The following is a 16,515-nucleotide window of genomic DNA, read 5'->3' as shown; positions in this document are numbered from 1 at the left end:
GATTTTATTTTTGGAATGAATGTCCTTATTTCTATACTGATTTAAGATATTGAATGCACATGTCTGTTGCCATACTTGTTGTATCTATAGAGTTAACTGTAATTTAGATGTCCGCAGGTGTGGAATTATAGGTAATGTGGTGTTTTTAGAGTATGTTCTCCTAGCTGTCTCTCCACTGTTACCATGGGTTCCTCCGCTAGATTCCAGAATCACTAGGAGGACAAGTTCCAGAGTCATTATGAGTCATTGTTCAAACGTACTAAAATAAATAGTCCTCCCCTGTTGTCAGTTTGACCCTCCTCAGGGATTTGGATTCTTGCAAAGAGGACAGGTTATGTACCGGTACTCAGGGATGCCTAATATCCCCTTATAGTCCACCTTTTACTGGGTCGTATTCATTAGTGCACACCATTTAAAAAAAAAAACTTTTGCTAAAAAAAACAAGAGTTTCTTATTGGTTCAGGTTGTCCCTTCCTGTTTTGTCCATTTCCTCCGTTTGATGTGAAGTGAATACGTCCCTGGAGTCACTTTGTCCACCTGTACTGTCAGTCAAACAGTCGTTCCCTTACATCCCTGTCCAAAGGGTCCATAAAGTCCATTATGGTGTTGGATAGGGATTGTACAGTGGTAGTTGGATGATGGGTGAAAGAAAGTAGAGAACCACAGAGTTTTTGAGACCAGATTTAGTTTCCTTCGGGGGGAGGGGAGAGACTGAGAGCCCCCTCCATCTTAGTCTCCTTTAAACTGAGTCAAATAGAATGTCGTTTTGGCCAAACCTTGCCCAACTATGGTGTACGATGCTTTCTGGCTGTATAAATTGTGTTATGGGATTGCATATTGGAAGAAAGGAGATGGGGAAACCAGGGATCTATACTACATGGCCAAAAGTCTGTGGACACCTGCTAGTCAAACATCTCATTCCAAAATCATGGGCATTAATATGGAGTTGGTCTCCCCTTTGATGCTATAATAGCCTCCACTCTTCTGGGAAGGCTTTCCACTAGATGTTGGAACATTGCTGCAGGGACTTGCTTCCATTCAACCACAAGAGCATTAGTGAGGTCGGGCACTGATGTTGGGCGATTAGGCCTGGCTCGCACTCTGCATTCCAATTCATCCCAAAGGTGTTCGATGGGGTTGAGGTCAGGGTTCTGTGCAGGCCAGTCAAGTTCTTCCACACCGATCTCGACAACCTGTGAGCTTGTGTGGCTTACCACTTCGCAGCTGAGCCACTGTTGCTCCTAGATGTTTCCACATCACAATAACAGCACTTACAGTTGACTGGAGCAGCTCTTGCAGGGCAGAATTATTACAAACTGACTTGTTGGAAAGGTGGCATCCTATGATGGTGCCACATTGAAAGTCACTGAGCTCTTCAGTACCGGGCCAAGTTTTGTCTATTGAGATTGCATGGCAGTGTGCTCGATTTTATACACCTGTCATCAACGGGTGTGGCTGAAATAGCAGAATCCACTAATTTGATATGTCCACATACTTTTGACCATGTAGTGTAGTTGTGGGTAGGATCCCTCCATCCTGATGCAGATCAGCAGAGGGAAATTGCTAAACTAGAGAGCTGAAATGGATCCAGGAGGACCCAGGTGAAACCAGGCTTGAGTCAGGGATCTCTCTAGTGATCCCTCCAGATCAGCAGAGGCACCGCCGGTCGCTCTTGGTGACCTCCTCGGAGGAGTGGACCACGTTGGGGACGAAGCCGCTCTTCACCCCTTCCCAGCCCTCCTGGATAGTGATGTCACCACTCCTCACCTAGGGCCAAGATATCAAGGTTAAGAGGGACGACGACGTATTCACATGCAGAGGCTTTCGATTAATTAACCAAGGTAACACTTTTATTTTACAGCCCAGTATTAGTAATGATAGGGGGGGGGATCGATAGTTACATATCACAATATTATTCTCCAAGTATATTTATTGTTTATTTATTGCTACTGTAGGTAGCGTTAACTAGGGCTAGTTGGCTATACCTGCTCCAAATCCCATAGCTTGTTCTCCATCTTCTTTCTAAATACTGAGCCAACATGCTATTTGTTTCCTTGACTGACTAAAACTCATTTTCTCCTGCTCTCTCTCGTCTCTCTGCAGCAGACATATAGTGAGTGATATGTTTGGAACATCATCATCGCAATAAAATCACAGAATCAAACAGCAATACATATAGAATCGTGATAATCACAATCCATAATGTATCGGCACCTAAGTATTGTAATACTATTGTCAGTATTGTAATAGTATTGTCAGTATTGTAATAGTATTGTCGGTATTGTAATACTATTGTCGGTATTGTAATACTATTGTCGGTATTGTAATACTAGTGTATCGTGAGGTCCCTGGCAATTCCCAGCCCTAGTAATTATCAGGTATTTATTTTGAAATGACTTGTTAAAATGGCAATAACCTAATAATTGTATATTAATTTCCAATTTAGTTTCTTTGAGATTCATGTTTTCACAAGCGTAGGTTTGTACCAGTGTATGGGACTAGCCCATATTGCTTTAATAGCCAAGGGTTAGCATTGAAAATGTGACTCCATTTTGATTCTGGACTCGGGTTGAGGAAGGTTATCTCCTCACCAGGTGGAAGATGTCCCTGGTCAGCTCCGTGAAGGCGTGCTCCACATTGATGGCGTCGCGGGCCGAGGTTTCTACGTAACGCATCCCGTAGGCGCCGGCGAGTTTCTCAGCTTCCTGACGAGTCACCTGGCGATTTTTAAAGGTAAAGATTTTATTTTATTGTCACATTTCATAGAAATGTGTTTCAGGCGTCATTTATAGTATCCTTAGTTAGGGTGAGGATTATTCCAATGCTCAATCAAACATACAGACACACATTCCGATAGGCTACCTGACGCTGAGGCTCCAGGTCACACTTGTGTCCGACCAATAGGAACACGATGCTGTGTGGTTGGACGTGACTCCGGGCCTCCTCTAGCCAATCATGAACGTTCTGGAAGGAGCGACGGTTTGTGATGTCAAACAGCAGGAGCCCGCCCACCGAGTTACGATAGTAGGCTCTGGTGATGGACCTGAGAGAGGGTTGAGATGAGAGAGAACATGACATATAGATGGACTATTGGCTACTAAGCTGAGCCTGGATGACATGGCAGATCACAGTGGAGGATAGAAACATCCACATCGTTGAGGAAACATCTGAGATGTTATCAACAGTGTTACTGTTGCGTCACACTCATCACAAAGACAAAAAGAGTGTCGTTCTGAACTAAAAGAAGAGTGTGTGTGTGTGTGAGGGAGAGAGGGGTATTAGGAGACAGATATAAAGGTTAGAAAAGGGGAGAGAGTGGGTAGCGAGGGAGAGGGAGGTATTAGGAGACAGATATAAAGGTTAGAAAAGGGGAGAGAGTGGGTAGCGAGGGAGAGGGAGGTATTAGGAGACAGATATAAAGGTTAGAAAAGGGGAGAGAGTGGGTAGCGAGGGAGAGGGAGGTATTAGGAGACAGATATAAAGGTTAGAAAAGGGGAGAGAGTGGGTAGCGAGGGAGAGGGAAAGTTTGGCAGAAGAGAAAATGTGAGAGGCGGGAGGGAGGGAGGACAGGAAGGGGAGAGGAAGTGGGAGGAGTGATATGACAGGCAGGCAAGGTGTGGGTGGATAGAGGGAAGGGGAGGTGGAAGAAGAGGACTTCAAGAAAGAGAGAATGAAGATAGGAGGCTGGTAAAATATTCATAAACCGTTGAAATGAATCAAGACACAGATATAGAGCAGGAAATGGAGACAGATGGAATGCTGACAAAGCAAGTGTGTGTGTGTGTGTGTGTGTGTTCAAAGGCTGTTACCTATTTAAATGTAAAATGTATATTTATTTATGAAAAATGGGTCCTCATATACTTGTTTTGTATGTTCTAGAAATGTCTATCAGGCCTATTTAGGCATGCATATCCAATGTGTTACTGATGTTCCAGAAAGTAAATATTGAAATAGGCCAATAACCGCATACCCTTTGTACTTTGCATAATAAGGCTCTTTTAACTAGTCAATAACCCTAATCAGTAGTGCAATGACACAACCTGACTTCAGTGTAGACCTCATAGTCTTGTTGGACAAGAAGCAGCATTGACACACCAGAGCGCGTTGTCATTCGAAAGGTAGGCTATGATAGATCACTACCGAAAGCAGTTAATATTCGACTATAAATACCTGTCAGCATCCTTAGATCCCTCCCCCCTCCCACACACACACACACACACACACACACACATATACACACACACATATACACACACACACACACACACACACACACACCACACCTGAAGCGCTCCTGTCCCGCGGTGTCCCAGATCTGTAGCTTGATCCGTCTCCCCGGCTCGATCTCCACCAGGCGAGAGAAGAAATCTACGCCGACTGTTGGGTCGCTCACCTGGGCGAAGCGTCCCTCTGTGAACCGCCGGATCAAACACGATTTCCCCACCGTCGAGTCCCCAATGACGATGAGTCGGAACTGGTACAGCCATATCGCCTCCATGGTGACTACTGTCTAGCGTCTGTCGTCGGGTAAATCAGGCACGTGGAGAGAGACACAGGCGAATGGACGCACAAAACCAGAGTCAGACAGTTAACCCGTAACAACAGTGTTCACTTAGGGTCCCCAGAAGGCTAGAGACGGCCCTGCCTTTGGTGATGAGAAAAAAGGCTACACTCCTCATCTTGATTTGGCCATGGTTTTTATCTAGGCCCCCAGTGTTACAATTAAGCAATAATGCCCGAGGAGGTGTGGTATATAGCCAATATACCACAGCTAAGGACTGTTTCCTCTGCACAACGCAACGTGGAGTGCCTGGATACAGCCCTTAGCCGTGGTATATTGGCCATATACTACAAACCCTCGAGGTGCCTTACTGCTATTATAAACAGGTTACCAACATAATTAGAGAAAATACATGTTTTGGCATACCCGTGGTATACGGTCTGATATACCATGACCTTCAGCCAATCAGAATTCAGGGCTCAAACCACCCAGTTTATAATGCCTATTATAGCCACATGTTTAATTACAAGCATGTGACTATTGGAAATCCGATATGTTGGCCAACTTTCAAGTCACTTGATTTATCTGTTACCTATTTGATAGTCTGTTTTAGGTTATCAAGGATTTATTTTATTTGCTGAATATAAAAAGCCCTGTTGAATTTCCCTCTAAGAAAAATAAAGTTATTTCATTCTAGTTGTAGCCAGTGGAAAGTAAGTAATATAGCTAACATATTTTATTCTATAATCTATTCTATTCCATGTTCTATAGACCTATGCTTCTTGAAAACCCCACAATGCAATAATTTATTATGGTATTGCATTCTATGCACAGGCCTGGTTATCCAGCCATCACACTGCCTCTAGTGCCAACTAAAGCCCACCGACACCACCTCACTCTGCTTGGCCGGGGGATTACACAGTCCGCTTAATATGCAAACACTCGGCCTACCGTGGCCACACAGATAGAGAATAACCATAATACCCACCCCCATAGCTGTTGACTCAGCCCGGATATAGGCTTTAGCTAGGATCTCTGGAGCATTGACACGGACAGTTGGCTGTAACCTATTACAGTCACCTATAGAGGACAAAACCATGTCTATTGTAGAGCATACCGTGGATGTGGCTCATTTGGTAGCGCATGGCGCTTGCAACGCCAGGGTTGTGGGTTCGATTCCCACAGGGGCCCAGAATGTAAATGTTTCCACTCACTACTCTAAGTCTCTCTGGATAAGAGAGTCTACTAAGGGACTAAAATGATATTTCCCATAAGGTGCTTTTGGATTCAAATCAAACGTTTTTTTACCAGACCTACCAAGGTCAATGAATGGGCCCCTCCATTTTTCCTTATGGCAGGATAATTGATTATTTGATTTATTATTTTAGGGATAATTCAACCTGATCTGTCAGTAATGGGGAATCGAGTGGAGAACAGTAGGCTAGGATAGAATCTACACGATCATTTGATACTGAACTTAATAACCACAACATCCCACCTGTCACTCTCATTATAGGCTTCCAAGACCAAGCAGTGTAACGTCATCCACTTTATTCAAAGCCCTTTCTTATTTCTCCCATCATTATCCTGAAATTAAAATGTATTTTATTGGGATCTAGGTCACAATTACGAGAGAGGCCTATAGCCTAGAACATGGAATGGTTTCATCTTACGTTGTTTTGTTGCGGCGTTCAGAACCCGAATGCTGCAGGTTCCATCGTATCGAGAAGCTCGTCTCCTCTTTCGTAGATCAAACGCCGGAAAAACGTCTTACAACAACACATAAACCACCGTTTACAATTCCCCTGGAGAGATCCAACGACGGGTCTAATGTGGCATGTCTTTATTACGGTTTATAACGATAACAACGGGCTCGAACGGCCTAGGTCTAAGAGAAAAATCCACAGCACGCTTTACTCCACAAACGGTTATTATTTGTAGACGGAAGTCTGCACTATTGTTTACAACCACACTCGTTTCGAATGTGATAAATTCGAAGGGTTCGTTTTCTTTTCACTCCTCTCTCTTTTTTCGTTTCCTGTTTTTTGAAGGCCGCAAAATGTTATGCAATGAATGTTGCTGTTGATGAAATGGCAGCGCTAGCAGCAGCATCACAGAACCTGACTCATTCCACTTCCCCAACCCGCATCAGGACCACGACTACCGTAAACATCAATATAGAGGCGGACCACCACTTTTCTCATCTCTACAAAAACCCACAGCGACACAAATAGCATAGAAGAAACCTCTATAAGCCTAGTCCTATATATCAACTCTTGTTATAACACCATTATAAATATCGTATTTAAATGTTGTAATTTTGTTTTTATAGCATATCAATCATTTCACCTGTTGTATGGCAACCCTTTTTGGTGGGTGAAAGCGCACTAATCCTTAATAAGAAACTGTTTATTCCCTACATACTGCCTACCAGACAGACCCGCTGATATAAAACATGTATTGTTTGTTCAATTGATAAAACGGTTTATAATTTTGCGTGTAAAATGGACTATTTATGCGTTATTAAGGGGGACATGTCGGTAACCAACAGTTACTGCTTGACAGTGCGCTGGGACGAATTTTTTATTTTTTATTTTATTTAACTAGGCAAGTCGGTGAAGAACAAATTCTTATTTACAATGACGGCCTAACCCAGACGACGCTGGGCCAATTGTGCACCGCGCTATGGGACAGCCGGGAATCGAACCAGAGTCTGTAGTGACGCCTCAGACCGCTGCTCCACTCGGGACATACACTGGTATATATATATTTTTTTGTTTCCCCCTGCTGCGCTATGTTGCGTCAGAGCGATGGACAGACAGTACAGTGAACGCTTGGCTTGTGTTAACCTATCGTAGCAGGCGTAGAACGACCAGGCTTGTGTTAACCTATCGTAGTGGGCGTAGAAAGACCAGGCTATTCTTAACCTATCGTAGCAGACGCAGAAAGCCCATGCTTGTGTTAACCTATCGTAGCGGGCGTATAAAGCCCAGGCTTGTATTAACCTATCGTAGCGGGCGTATAAAGACCAGGCTTGTGTTAACCTATCGTAGCGGGCGTATAAAGACCAGGCTTGTGTTAACCTATCGTAGCGGGCGTATAAAGACCAGGCGTGTGTTAACCTATCGTAGCGGGCGTATAAAGACCAGGCTTGTGTTAACCTATCGTAGCGGGCGTATAAAGACCAGGCTTGTGTGGGCCTACACAACTTTATCGGTTAAAGGGGTGTGGTCGTCAAACAGCTGACGGCTGGGCAGAAGACGCTTCACGCTCAGAGGAATGGCAACTGCTTCTACTTGAGGCGAGCGCGCACTCACGTGCTGCTTGACCTAACTTGACAGCTGATGACATCACTTTTTATAACTTTTTTTGCACTAGATGGAATGGAAGTTGGGTAACAGGTGAAGAGTCACCAATACGGACAGTTGTGCGTGAATTCATTGGACGTGTATGGAAATAGAGAAAGTGAGAAAATAAATAAACTGGAATATGTTTTGAGAATGCGAATGTTTCTTTCTCTCTATCAATTAATGTACTAGTTTAGGCTAGAATATGTGGAGGATTGCCTTATTTGGCATACAGACAACTTCAGGTAATGGGGAAAAGGGAGCTGCTGAAAAGTGGACCCATATGGAATGGGAAAAAAGATAGACACTGACTTGGGTTCAGTGGTGTAAAGTATTTAAGTAAAAATACTTCAAAGTACTACTTAATTCGTTTTTTGGGGTATCTGTACTTTACTTTACAAATATATATTTTTCCTGACACCCAAAAGTACTCATTACACTTTGAATGCTTAGCAAGACAGGACAATTGCCTAATTCACACACTTATCAAGAGAACATCCCTGGTCATCCCTACTGCCTCTGATCTGGCAGACTCACTAAACACATGCTTCGTTTGTAAATTAAGTCAGAGTGTTAGGGCATGCCCCTGGCTATCCGTATATTAAAAAAAAAAAAAAAAAAATACGATAACATTATGCAGTCTAGTTTGTTTTATATAAGGAATCTGAAATTATTTATACTTTTACTTTTGATACTTAAGTATATTTTACCAAAACCATTTACTTTTGATACTTAAATATATTTTAAACCAGATACTTTTAGACTTTTACTTGCACTTGAGTCATTTTCTATTAAGGTATCTTTACTTTTACTCAAGTATGACAATTGGGTACTTTTTCAACCACTGCTTGGACAATTTGTTTCTTTATGTATTTTCCATTACATTTTTGTAGGTGGACAACTATGTTGTGTAGTTAGCCTTTATTTGATCGGTTAAAGGGGTGTGGTCGTCAAACAGCTAACGGGCAGAAGAAGCTTCATGCGCAGAGAAACGGCAACGACTTCTAGAAAAGTTGAGCACGCACACAGACCGCAGGCTGTTTGACCTCATTCGACAGTTAGTTAATGACTTTGCGCTGACGGCACTTTTTAGAAGTTCTCCTTTTTGCGCTAGATGGAATGAAGGTTGGGTAACAGGTGAAGAGTCACCAATACGCACAGTCGTGGACTTGTATAGAAATAGAAAAACTGAGAAAATATAAATAACTTCTGGAATATTTTTGAGAATGCAATTTTTGAATAAGTGAGACAGGATGTACATGTTTTCTTTCTCTGTCAATTGATTCGTATACTATCTTGTGTAGAATTGCCTTATTTGTCATACAGACAACTTCAGTAACGGGAAAAGAGAGCTGCGAAAAGTGGACCCATATGGAATAAAAACAACTGAAAAAAGAGACACTGGCTTTTGGAATATTTTTCATAAAAAAATTATATGTGGACAACAATGTGGTGTAACTAGACTTTATTGTTTTCTACCAACCCATAACCCAACCATGCAGCAAGAACGCTTGCTCAAGGTCCTGGTCATCGGTGACTTGGGTGTCGGCAAGACGTCCATAATCAAGCGTTATGTCCATCAGATATTCTCTCAACATTACCGGGCCACCATAGGAGTAGACTTCGCTCTCAAAATCCTCAATTGGGATCACAAGACGGTGGTGCGTCTGCAGTTGTGGGACATAGCCGGTTAGTAGCCTAAATGAATTACCTTGTTGTAATTACCTACCCTACGTCGCCTACCTTTTTGCTTGTATAACTGTATTATTTTATAAGACACACAAGTCTACAATATGTCACGCACTTAGGCCATGCTCCACGTTAAATGGCCACTCGGTTGGTAAGCTAATTACGTGTAACTAAAATACCCTATAGTTTTGTAACGTTTCTATTTTTATTTGACACATAGGAGTCTTCACAATTAGGTTAAGTTCTTAATCAGTAGCAAATGATGCCCAAAACGCTGGCATGCACGCACGCCGGACAAAGGCGCGCGCACAAGCACCTTTATATTCTTGAGTCTTTGTAATTGACTGTGTGTGTGTGTGTATGTGTGTGTGTACCAGAAGTCCTCACTAGAATTGTAAACCAACTAACATTCAGAGAAGTGAAGATATTTTGTCAGTCCTCACTTGTAAAAAGGATATTTTAGGTTTAGGGGTTAGAATTAGGCTTAAAATTAGAGTTAAATTTGAGGTTAGGTTTAGGGATTAGGGAAAATAGGATTTTGAATGGGAATCAATTGTTGGTCCACAAAAAGTCTTCTCAGGTATAGTAAAGCATTGCTGTGTGTACTTTAGCGCATCTGTCAACAGAGCTGACCGTCGATGGTGCTGTATCATTTAGACTTTTCCTCCTAATCATCTCCACCATAGATAATGACATCATCACACCATGTCTACCAGCTGTCAGTGTGTATGATGATCAGTCATTCTCACGCCAGGGCTCCGTTGAGAGTAGGTGTACTGATCTGGGACCTGTCCATACAATCGTATTCATTATGATCTAAAAGGGGAAAGTGTATGATCGATCATTCTCATGCCAGGGCTCCGTTGAGAGTAGGTGTACTGATCTGGGACCTGTCCATATAATCGTATTCATTATGATCTAAAAGGGGAAAGGTATGATTGATCATTCTCATGCCAGGGCTCCGTTGAGAGTAGGTGTACTGATCTGGGACCTGTCCATATAATCGTATTCATTATGATCTAAAAGGGGAAAGTGTATGATCGATCATTCTCATGCCAGGGCCTGTCTGTATTTTTTGAATAAAGCTGATCTAGGGTCAAGATGTCCTTTTAGATCAAAATGAATTAGAGTATACGGACAGGGGGGAATCTGATCCTAGATCAGTACTCTTACTCGGAGACACTTTATACATACAGCCCCCAGGTCCCCCGCCACGTCCATATCATCCTATTTATTATCATTTATAGACCAGCGTTTCCCAAACTTGGTCCTCGGGACCTCAAGTGGTCCACCTTTTTGTTTTTTGCCCAAACACTACACAGCTGATTCAAATGATCAAAGCTTGATGATTAGTTGACTATTTCAATCGGCTGTGTATTGCTGGGGCAAAAACCACACACCTGGCCTCCTGAGTGGCGCAGCGGTCAGGTATAGCATCGCAAGGCTTGAGGCGTCACTACAGATCCGGGTTCAATCCCAGGCTGTGACTGGCCGTGACTGGGAGACCCTTGAGGCGGCGCACAATTGGCCCAGCGTCGTCCAGGCTAGGGGAGGGTTTGGCCGGCCAGGATTTCCTTGTCCCATTGCTCTCTCGCGACTCCTGTGGCGGGCAGGGGGCAGTGCACGCTGATGTGGTTACCAGTTGGACGGTGTTCCTTCCGACACATTGGTGTGGCTGGCTACCAGGTTAAGCGAGCAGTGTGTCAAGTAGCAGTGTGACTTGGCAGAGTCGTGTTTCAGAGGACGCATGGCTCTCGACCTTCACCTCTCCCGAGGCCGTACGGAAGGTGCAGCGATGGGACAAGACTGTAACTACCAATTTGGAGATCACGAAAAAAGGGTAAAAGCAGCCCAAAATTTTTTACAAAAACCACAACAACGTGCACCCCTTGAGGTCCAGAGGACCGAGTTTGGGAAACGCTGCTATATAAGGACAGAAAACGGATCCTACATCAGCAGAAACGGATCCTACATCAGCATAAACGGATCCTACATCAGCAGAAAACAGATCCTACATCAGCATAAACGGATCCTACATCAGCAGAAACAGATCCTACATCAGCAGAAACAGATCCTACATCATCAGAAAACAGATCCTACATCATCAGAAAACAGATCCTACATCAGCAGAAACAGATCCTACATCAGCAGAAACAGATCCTACATCAGCAGAAACAGATCCTACATCAGCATAAACAGATCCTACATCAGCACTCCTGCCCTGAGCCTCATTGTCAATAGGAGTCCTAAACAGTTTGTCCTTAGGGCTATGTGTTTAAAGCTCATTGGGAACTCATCTCTCCTGTAGAAGCAGATGTGAACTTAGTGAATGGAGATAGACGTTGTGGAATGGCACAATGCATGCATGCAGTGGATAGACAGAGATGGTGTGGTAAACAGAGATAGACATTGTAGGAAAACCTGGCAGAAAAGCCTTGCTAATCTGATGTTATTCAAGCAATGCATGTTAGCAGCAACCGCTACACTATACAACCAAAAGGATGTGGACACGTGCTCATTCCAAAATCACGGGCATTAATATGGAGTTGGTCCCCCCCTTTGTTGCTATAACAGCCTCCACTCTTCTGGGAAGGTTTTCCACTAGATGTTGGAACATTGCTGCGGGGACTTGCCACATATGCTTCTTCCATTCAGCTACAAGAGCATGAGTGAGGTTGGGCACTGATGTTGGGAGATAAGGCCATGCTTTCAGTCGGCGTGCCAATTCATCCCAAAGGTGTTCGATGGGGTTGAGGTCAGGGCTCTGTGCAGGCCAGTCAAGTTCTTCCACACCGATCTTGACAAACCATTTCAGTATGGACCTTGCTTTGTGCACAGGGGCATTGTCTTGCTGAAACAGGAAGGAACCTTCCCCAAACTGTTGCCACAAAGTTGGAAGCACAGAATCATCTAGAATGTCATTGTATGCTGTAGCGTTAAGATTTCCCTTCATTGGAACGAAGGGGTTTAGCCCGAACCATGAAAAACAGCCCCAGACCATTATTCCTCTTCCACCAAACTTTACAGTTGGCACTATGCATTGGGGCAGATAGCGTTTTCCTGGCATCCGCCAAACGTAGATTCGTCCGTCGGACTGCCATGTGGTGAAACATGATTCATCACTCCAGAGAACGCGTTTCCAGTGCTCCAGAGTCCAATGGCGGCGAGCTTTACACCGCTTTGCACATGACATTGCACATGGTGATCTTAGGCTTGTGTGCGGCTGCTCTGCCATGGAAACTCGTTTCATGAAGCTCCCGACGAACAGTTCTTGTGCCGACGTGGCTTCCAGAGGCAGTTTGGGACTCGGTAGTGAGTGTTGCAACAGAGGACAGATGCTTTTTACGCACTACACGTTTCACAGCTCGGCGGTCCTGCTCTGTGAGCTTGTGTGGCCTACCACTTCGCGGCCGAGCCACTGTTGCTCCTAGACGTTTCCACTTCACAAAAACAGCACTTACATTTGACCGGGGAAGTCTAGCAGGGCAGAAATTTGACGAACTGACTTGTTGGAAAGGTGGCATCCTATGACGGTGCCACGTTGAAAGTCACTGAGCTCTTCAGTAAGGCCATTCTACTGCCAAAGTTTGTCTATGGAGATTCAGCAACGGGTGTGGCTGAAATAGCCAAATCCACTCATTTGAAGGGGTGTCCACATACTTTTGTATATTTATATATAGTGTTTTTCATTACACATCCTGAACGGAATGTGTTGTTGTTAAGAGAGAGCCTGTTCTCTCTGTCTCTGTCTATCTAAATGTTTGCCCTAAAATAGCGTGTCTGTCTATCAGCTGGTTTTCCCCGGTATATTAGTATCATGTGAGAGAGGTTAACTTCCAGGAGAAATTACATTTACACACTAGAAAACTCACTTATATATACACACACACACACACACACTTAGCTGATTACATAATTTTATTGAAAAAGATTGTTGTTGTAGTTGTAGGTATATCATTGTTGTTGTGTCCCCAGGCCAGGAGCGCTATGGCAACATGACGCGGGTGTACTACCGTGAGGCTGTGGGTGCGTTGGTGGTGTTTGACATGACACGGGCCTCTACCTTCCAGGCTGTCCTCAAGTGGAAGAGAGACCTCGACTCCAAGGTTACTGTCAAGTCACGCTTAGAATATGCTTATAACCAGTAATAATGCATTATACCTGGTGGTGTTTGACATGACACGGGCCTGCACTTTCCAGGCTGTTTTCAAGTGGAAGGGAGACCTCCACTCCAAGGTCTAAGACAAGGGACATAACATGCTTATAACATGCTTTTAACCAGTTGTAATGCGCCGCGCGTGCATGGAAATAATAAAGAACAGAAAGACATAGTAGATTCTGATGAGGCTCAAGTTCTGTTTACATTTAATAGAGCTTTGTTTACATTCCCCCTTCACTCTTCCATTTCACCCTTCCCTCCTTCATTCCTATCTGTCTTTTTCTCTCTCTCTTCCCTCTCTCTCTCTCTCTCTCTCTCTTGCAGCCAGTGGCTACTGTCATATTTGCTAATAATAACCTTTGTTAACATTTTATAAAGACCTTGATCAGTCAGTCTCTGTCTCTCTCTCCCTCTCTCTCTCTGTCTCTCTCTCCCTCTCTCTCTCTCTCTCTCTCTCTCTCTCTCTCTCCCTCTCTCCCTCTCTCCCTCTCTCTCTCTCTCTCTCTCTCTCCCTCTCTCTCTCTCTCTCTCTCTCTCCCTCTCTCTCTCTGTCTCTCTCTCTCTCTCTCTCTGTCTCTCTCTCTCTCTCTCTCTCTCTCCCTCTCTCTCTCTCTCTCTCTCTCTCTCCCTCTCTCTCTCTCTCTCTCCCTCTCTCTCTCTGTCTCTCTCTCTCTCTCTCTCTCTCTCTCTCTCTCTCTGTCTCTCTCTCTCTCTCTCTCTCTCCCTCTCTCTCTCTGTCTCTCTCTCTCTCTCTGTCTCTCTCCCTCTCTCTCTCTCTCTCTCTCTCTCTCCACAACTCCGTCTCACCACTCCTTCATCCCTCTCTCCTCCCAGGTTGCTCTGGGTAACGGGAGGCCAGTTCCGGCCGTCCTATTGGGTAATAAGTGTGACCAACTGAGCACTGGTCTCTGCTCCAAACTGCCCAAACTGGAGAACTTCACCAGAGACCACGGCTTCGTGGGGTGGTACGAGACCTCAGCCAAGGTGAGAGGTCAGAGGTGAAGAGGTAAAAAGTCACGACATGGGGTCGCGGCATAGGGAGGGATAGGTCTCTATTGTTGCTGTATGGAGTGTATATCAGGGGATTTATGCTTTATGTTAGATGTTAGCAGACAGTGTGTCCGTGTGTAAGTCTTAACAGAGCTCATTCATAGAATGTAAATACCTACTAACTGCTGGCTGAGTGAGGGGCTGTAATTATAAACTGTCTTTTTACCTCTCCCTCTGTCTGTCTGTCTCTCTCTCTCTGTCTCTCTCTCTCTCTCTCTCTCTGTCCATCTCTCTTTGTCTCTGTCTGTCTGTCTCTGTCTCTGTCTCTGTCTCTGTCTCTGTCTGTCTCTGTCTCTGTCTCTGTCTCTGTCTGTCTGTCTGTCTGTCTGTCTGTCTGTCTGTCTGTCTGTCTGTCTGTCTGTCTGTCTGTCTGTCTGTCTGTCTGTGTACTTTATTTACAATGGTGTTTGTTCTTTACTGGTTGCCCTTTTCTTTTGACAACAGGTCACACATCTTGCTGCTGTGATGGCATTCTGTGGTATTTCACCCAATAGATATGGGAGTGAAAATTGAATTCTCTCTTTCTCCCCCCATCCCACTCCCCCTCGCAGGACAACACCAACATCGATGCGGCCATCATGTGTTTGGTAGAGAGCATCATGGCGGTAGAGGAGGAGAGGTTGTCAGGTGGAGATCCTAGAGACCACAGCGTCCTGCTCCTACCACGCTTTGACTACAATATGAAAGAGAGGACAGGGGTGCCAGGGTGTGATGGGTGTAATAAAAAGATTACTCTGCCGGGACGGAGAGAGATGGGGGATATCTGAGGGGGAGGGAGAGACAGGGGAGGGAGAGACAGGGGAGAGAGAGAGGCAGAGGGAGAGAGAGAGGGAGAGGCAGGGGGAGAGAGAGAGGGAGAGGCAGGGGGAGAGAGAGAGGGAGAGGCAGGGGGAGAGAGAGAGGGAGAGGCAGGTGGAGAGAGAGGGAGAGGCAGGGGGAGAGAGAGGGAAAGGCAGGGGGAGAGGGAGGGAGAGAGAACATTGGATATAGATGGATTATTGCTGAACCTGGATGACATGGCAGATCACAGTGGAGGATAGAAACATCCACATCATTGAGGAAACATCTGAGATGTTATCAACAGTGTTACTGTTGCATCACACTCATCACAAAGACAAATAGTGTCGTTCTGAACTAAAAGAAGAGTGTGTGCGTATTGTGAGTTTAGTAATCATAACCCCCAACATTAGACTTCTGCCTCTACACAGCTTTGTCCAGTATAATGTTCAACAAGCCGTTTAACAGAAAGCTTTAGCCAGGTCATACCCACTAACAGACAGCTAGAGAAAATGTTATTGTCTGTGATGATAAAACCGGAAGGCTGAGAGGAGTCAGCCAGTCAGTCAGCCAGTCAGCCAGTCAGTCAGCCAGTCAGTCAGTCAGTCAGTTATGTGTCCATCAGTCAGTCAGTCAGTCAGTCAGTTATGTGTCCATCAGTCAGTCAGTTAGTCAGTCAGTCAGTCAGTCAGCCAGTCAGTCACAGTCAGCCATGTGTCCATCAGTCGGTCAGCCAGCCAGTCAGTCAGTTATGTGTCCATCAGTCAGTCAGTCAGCCAGCCAGCCAGTCAGTCAGTCAGTTAGCTAGTTATTTATTTGTTGGTCAGTTAGGTAGTTAGTTAGTCAGCCAGTCAGTCAGTTATGTGTCCATCAGTCAGTCAGTCAGTCAGTTATGTGTCCATCAGTCAGTCAGTCAGTCAGTTATGTGTCCATCAGTCGGTCAGCCAGCCAGTCAGTCAGTCAGTCAGTTATGTGTCCATCAGTCGGTCAGC

General features: G+C 44.6%; 2 protein-coding genes across 2 annotated transcripts; one reads left to right on the top strand and one right to left on the bottom strand.

The window, feature by feature from the left end:
* Positions 1-1,524: 1,524 nt before the first annotated feature.
* On the bottom strand, positions 1,525-4,498 carry LOC120030648 (ras-related protein Rab-39B-like). Its single transcript, XM_038976086.1, has 4 exons — positions 4,284-4,498; positions 2,863-3,043; positions 2,592-2,717; positions 1,525-1,767 (listed from the first exon to the last, which is right to left on the bottom strand). The coding sequence occupies exons 1-4, from the start codon at positions 4,496-4,498 to the stop codon at positions 1,648-1,650; spliced, it is 642 nt and encodes a 213-aa protein (XP_038832014.1). The 3' UTR covers positions 1,525-1,647.
* A 4,276-nt stretch (positions 4,499-8,774) lies between these two features.
* On the top strand, positions 8,775-15,513 carry LOC120030507 (ras-related protein Rab-38-like). The gene is made up of 4 exons (XM_038975914.1): positions 8,775-9,537; positions 13,513-13,643; positions 14,531-14,680; positions 15,298-15,513. The coding sequence occupies exons 1-4, from the start codon at positions 9,345-9,347 to the stop codon at positions 15,511-15,513; spliced, it is 690 nt and encodes a 229-aa protein (XP_038831842.1). The 5' UTR covers positions 8,775-9,344.
* Positions 15,514-16,515: the final 1,002 nt, after the last annotated feature.

Source organism: Salvelinus namaycush, chromosome 36, assembly GCF_016432855.1.
Source record: "Salvelinus namaycush isolate Seneca chromosome 36, SaNama_1.0, whole genome shotgun sequence".
Taxonomy (NCBI): Eukaryota; Metazoa; Chordata; class Actinopteri; order Salmoniformes; family Salmonidae; genus Salvelinus; species Salvelinus namaycush.
This window is presented reverse-complemented; position numbering and strand designations above follow the sequence as displayed.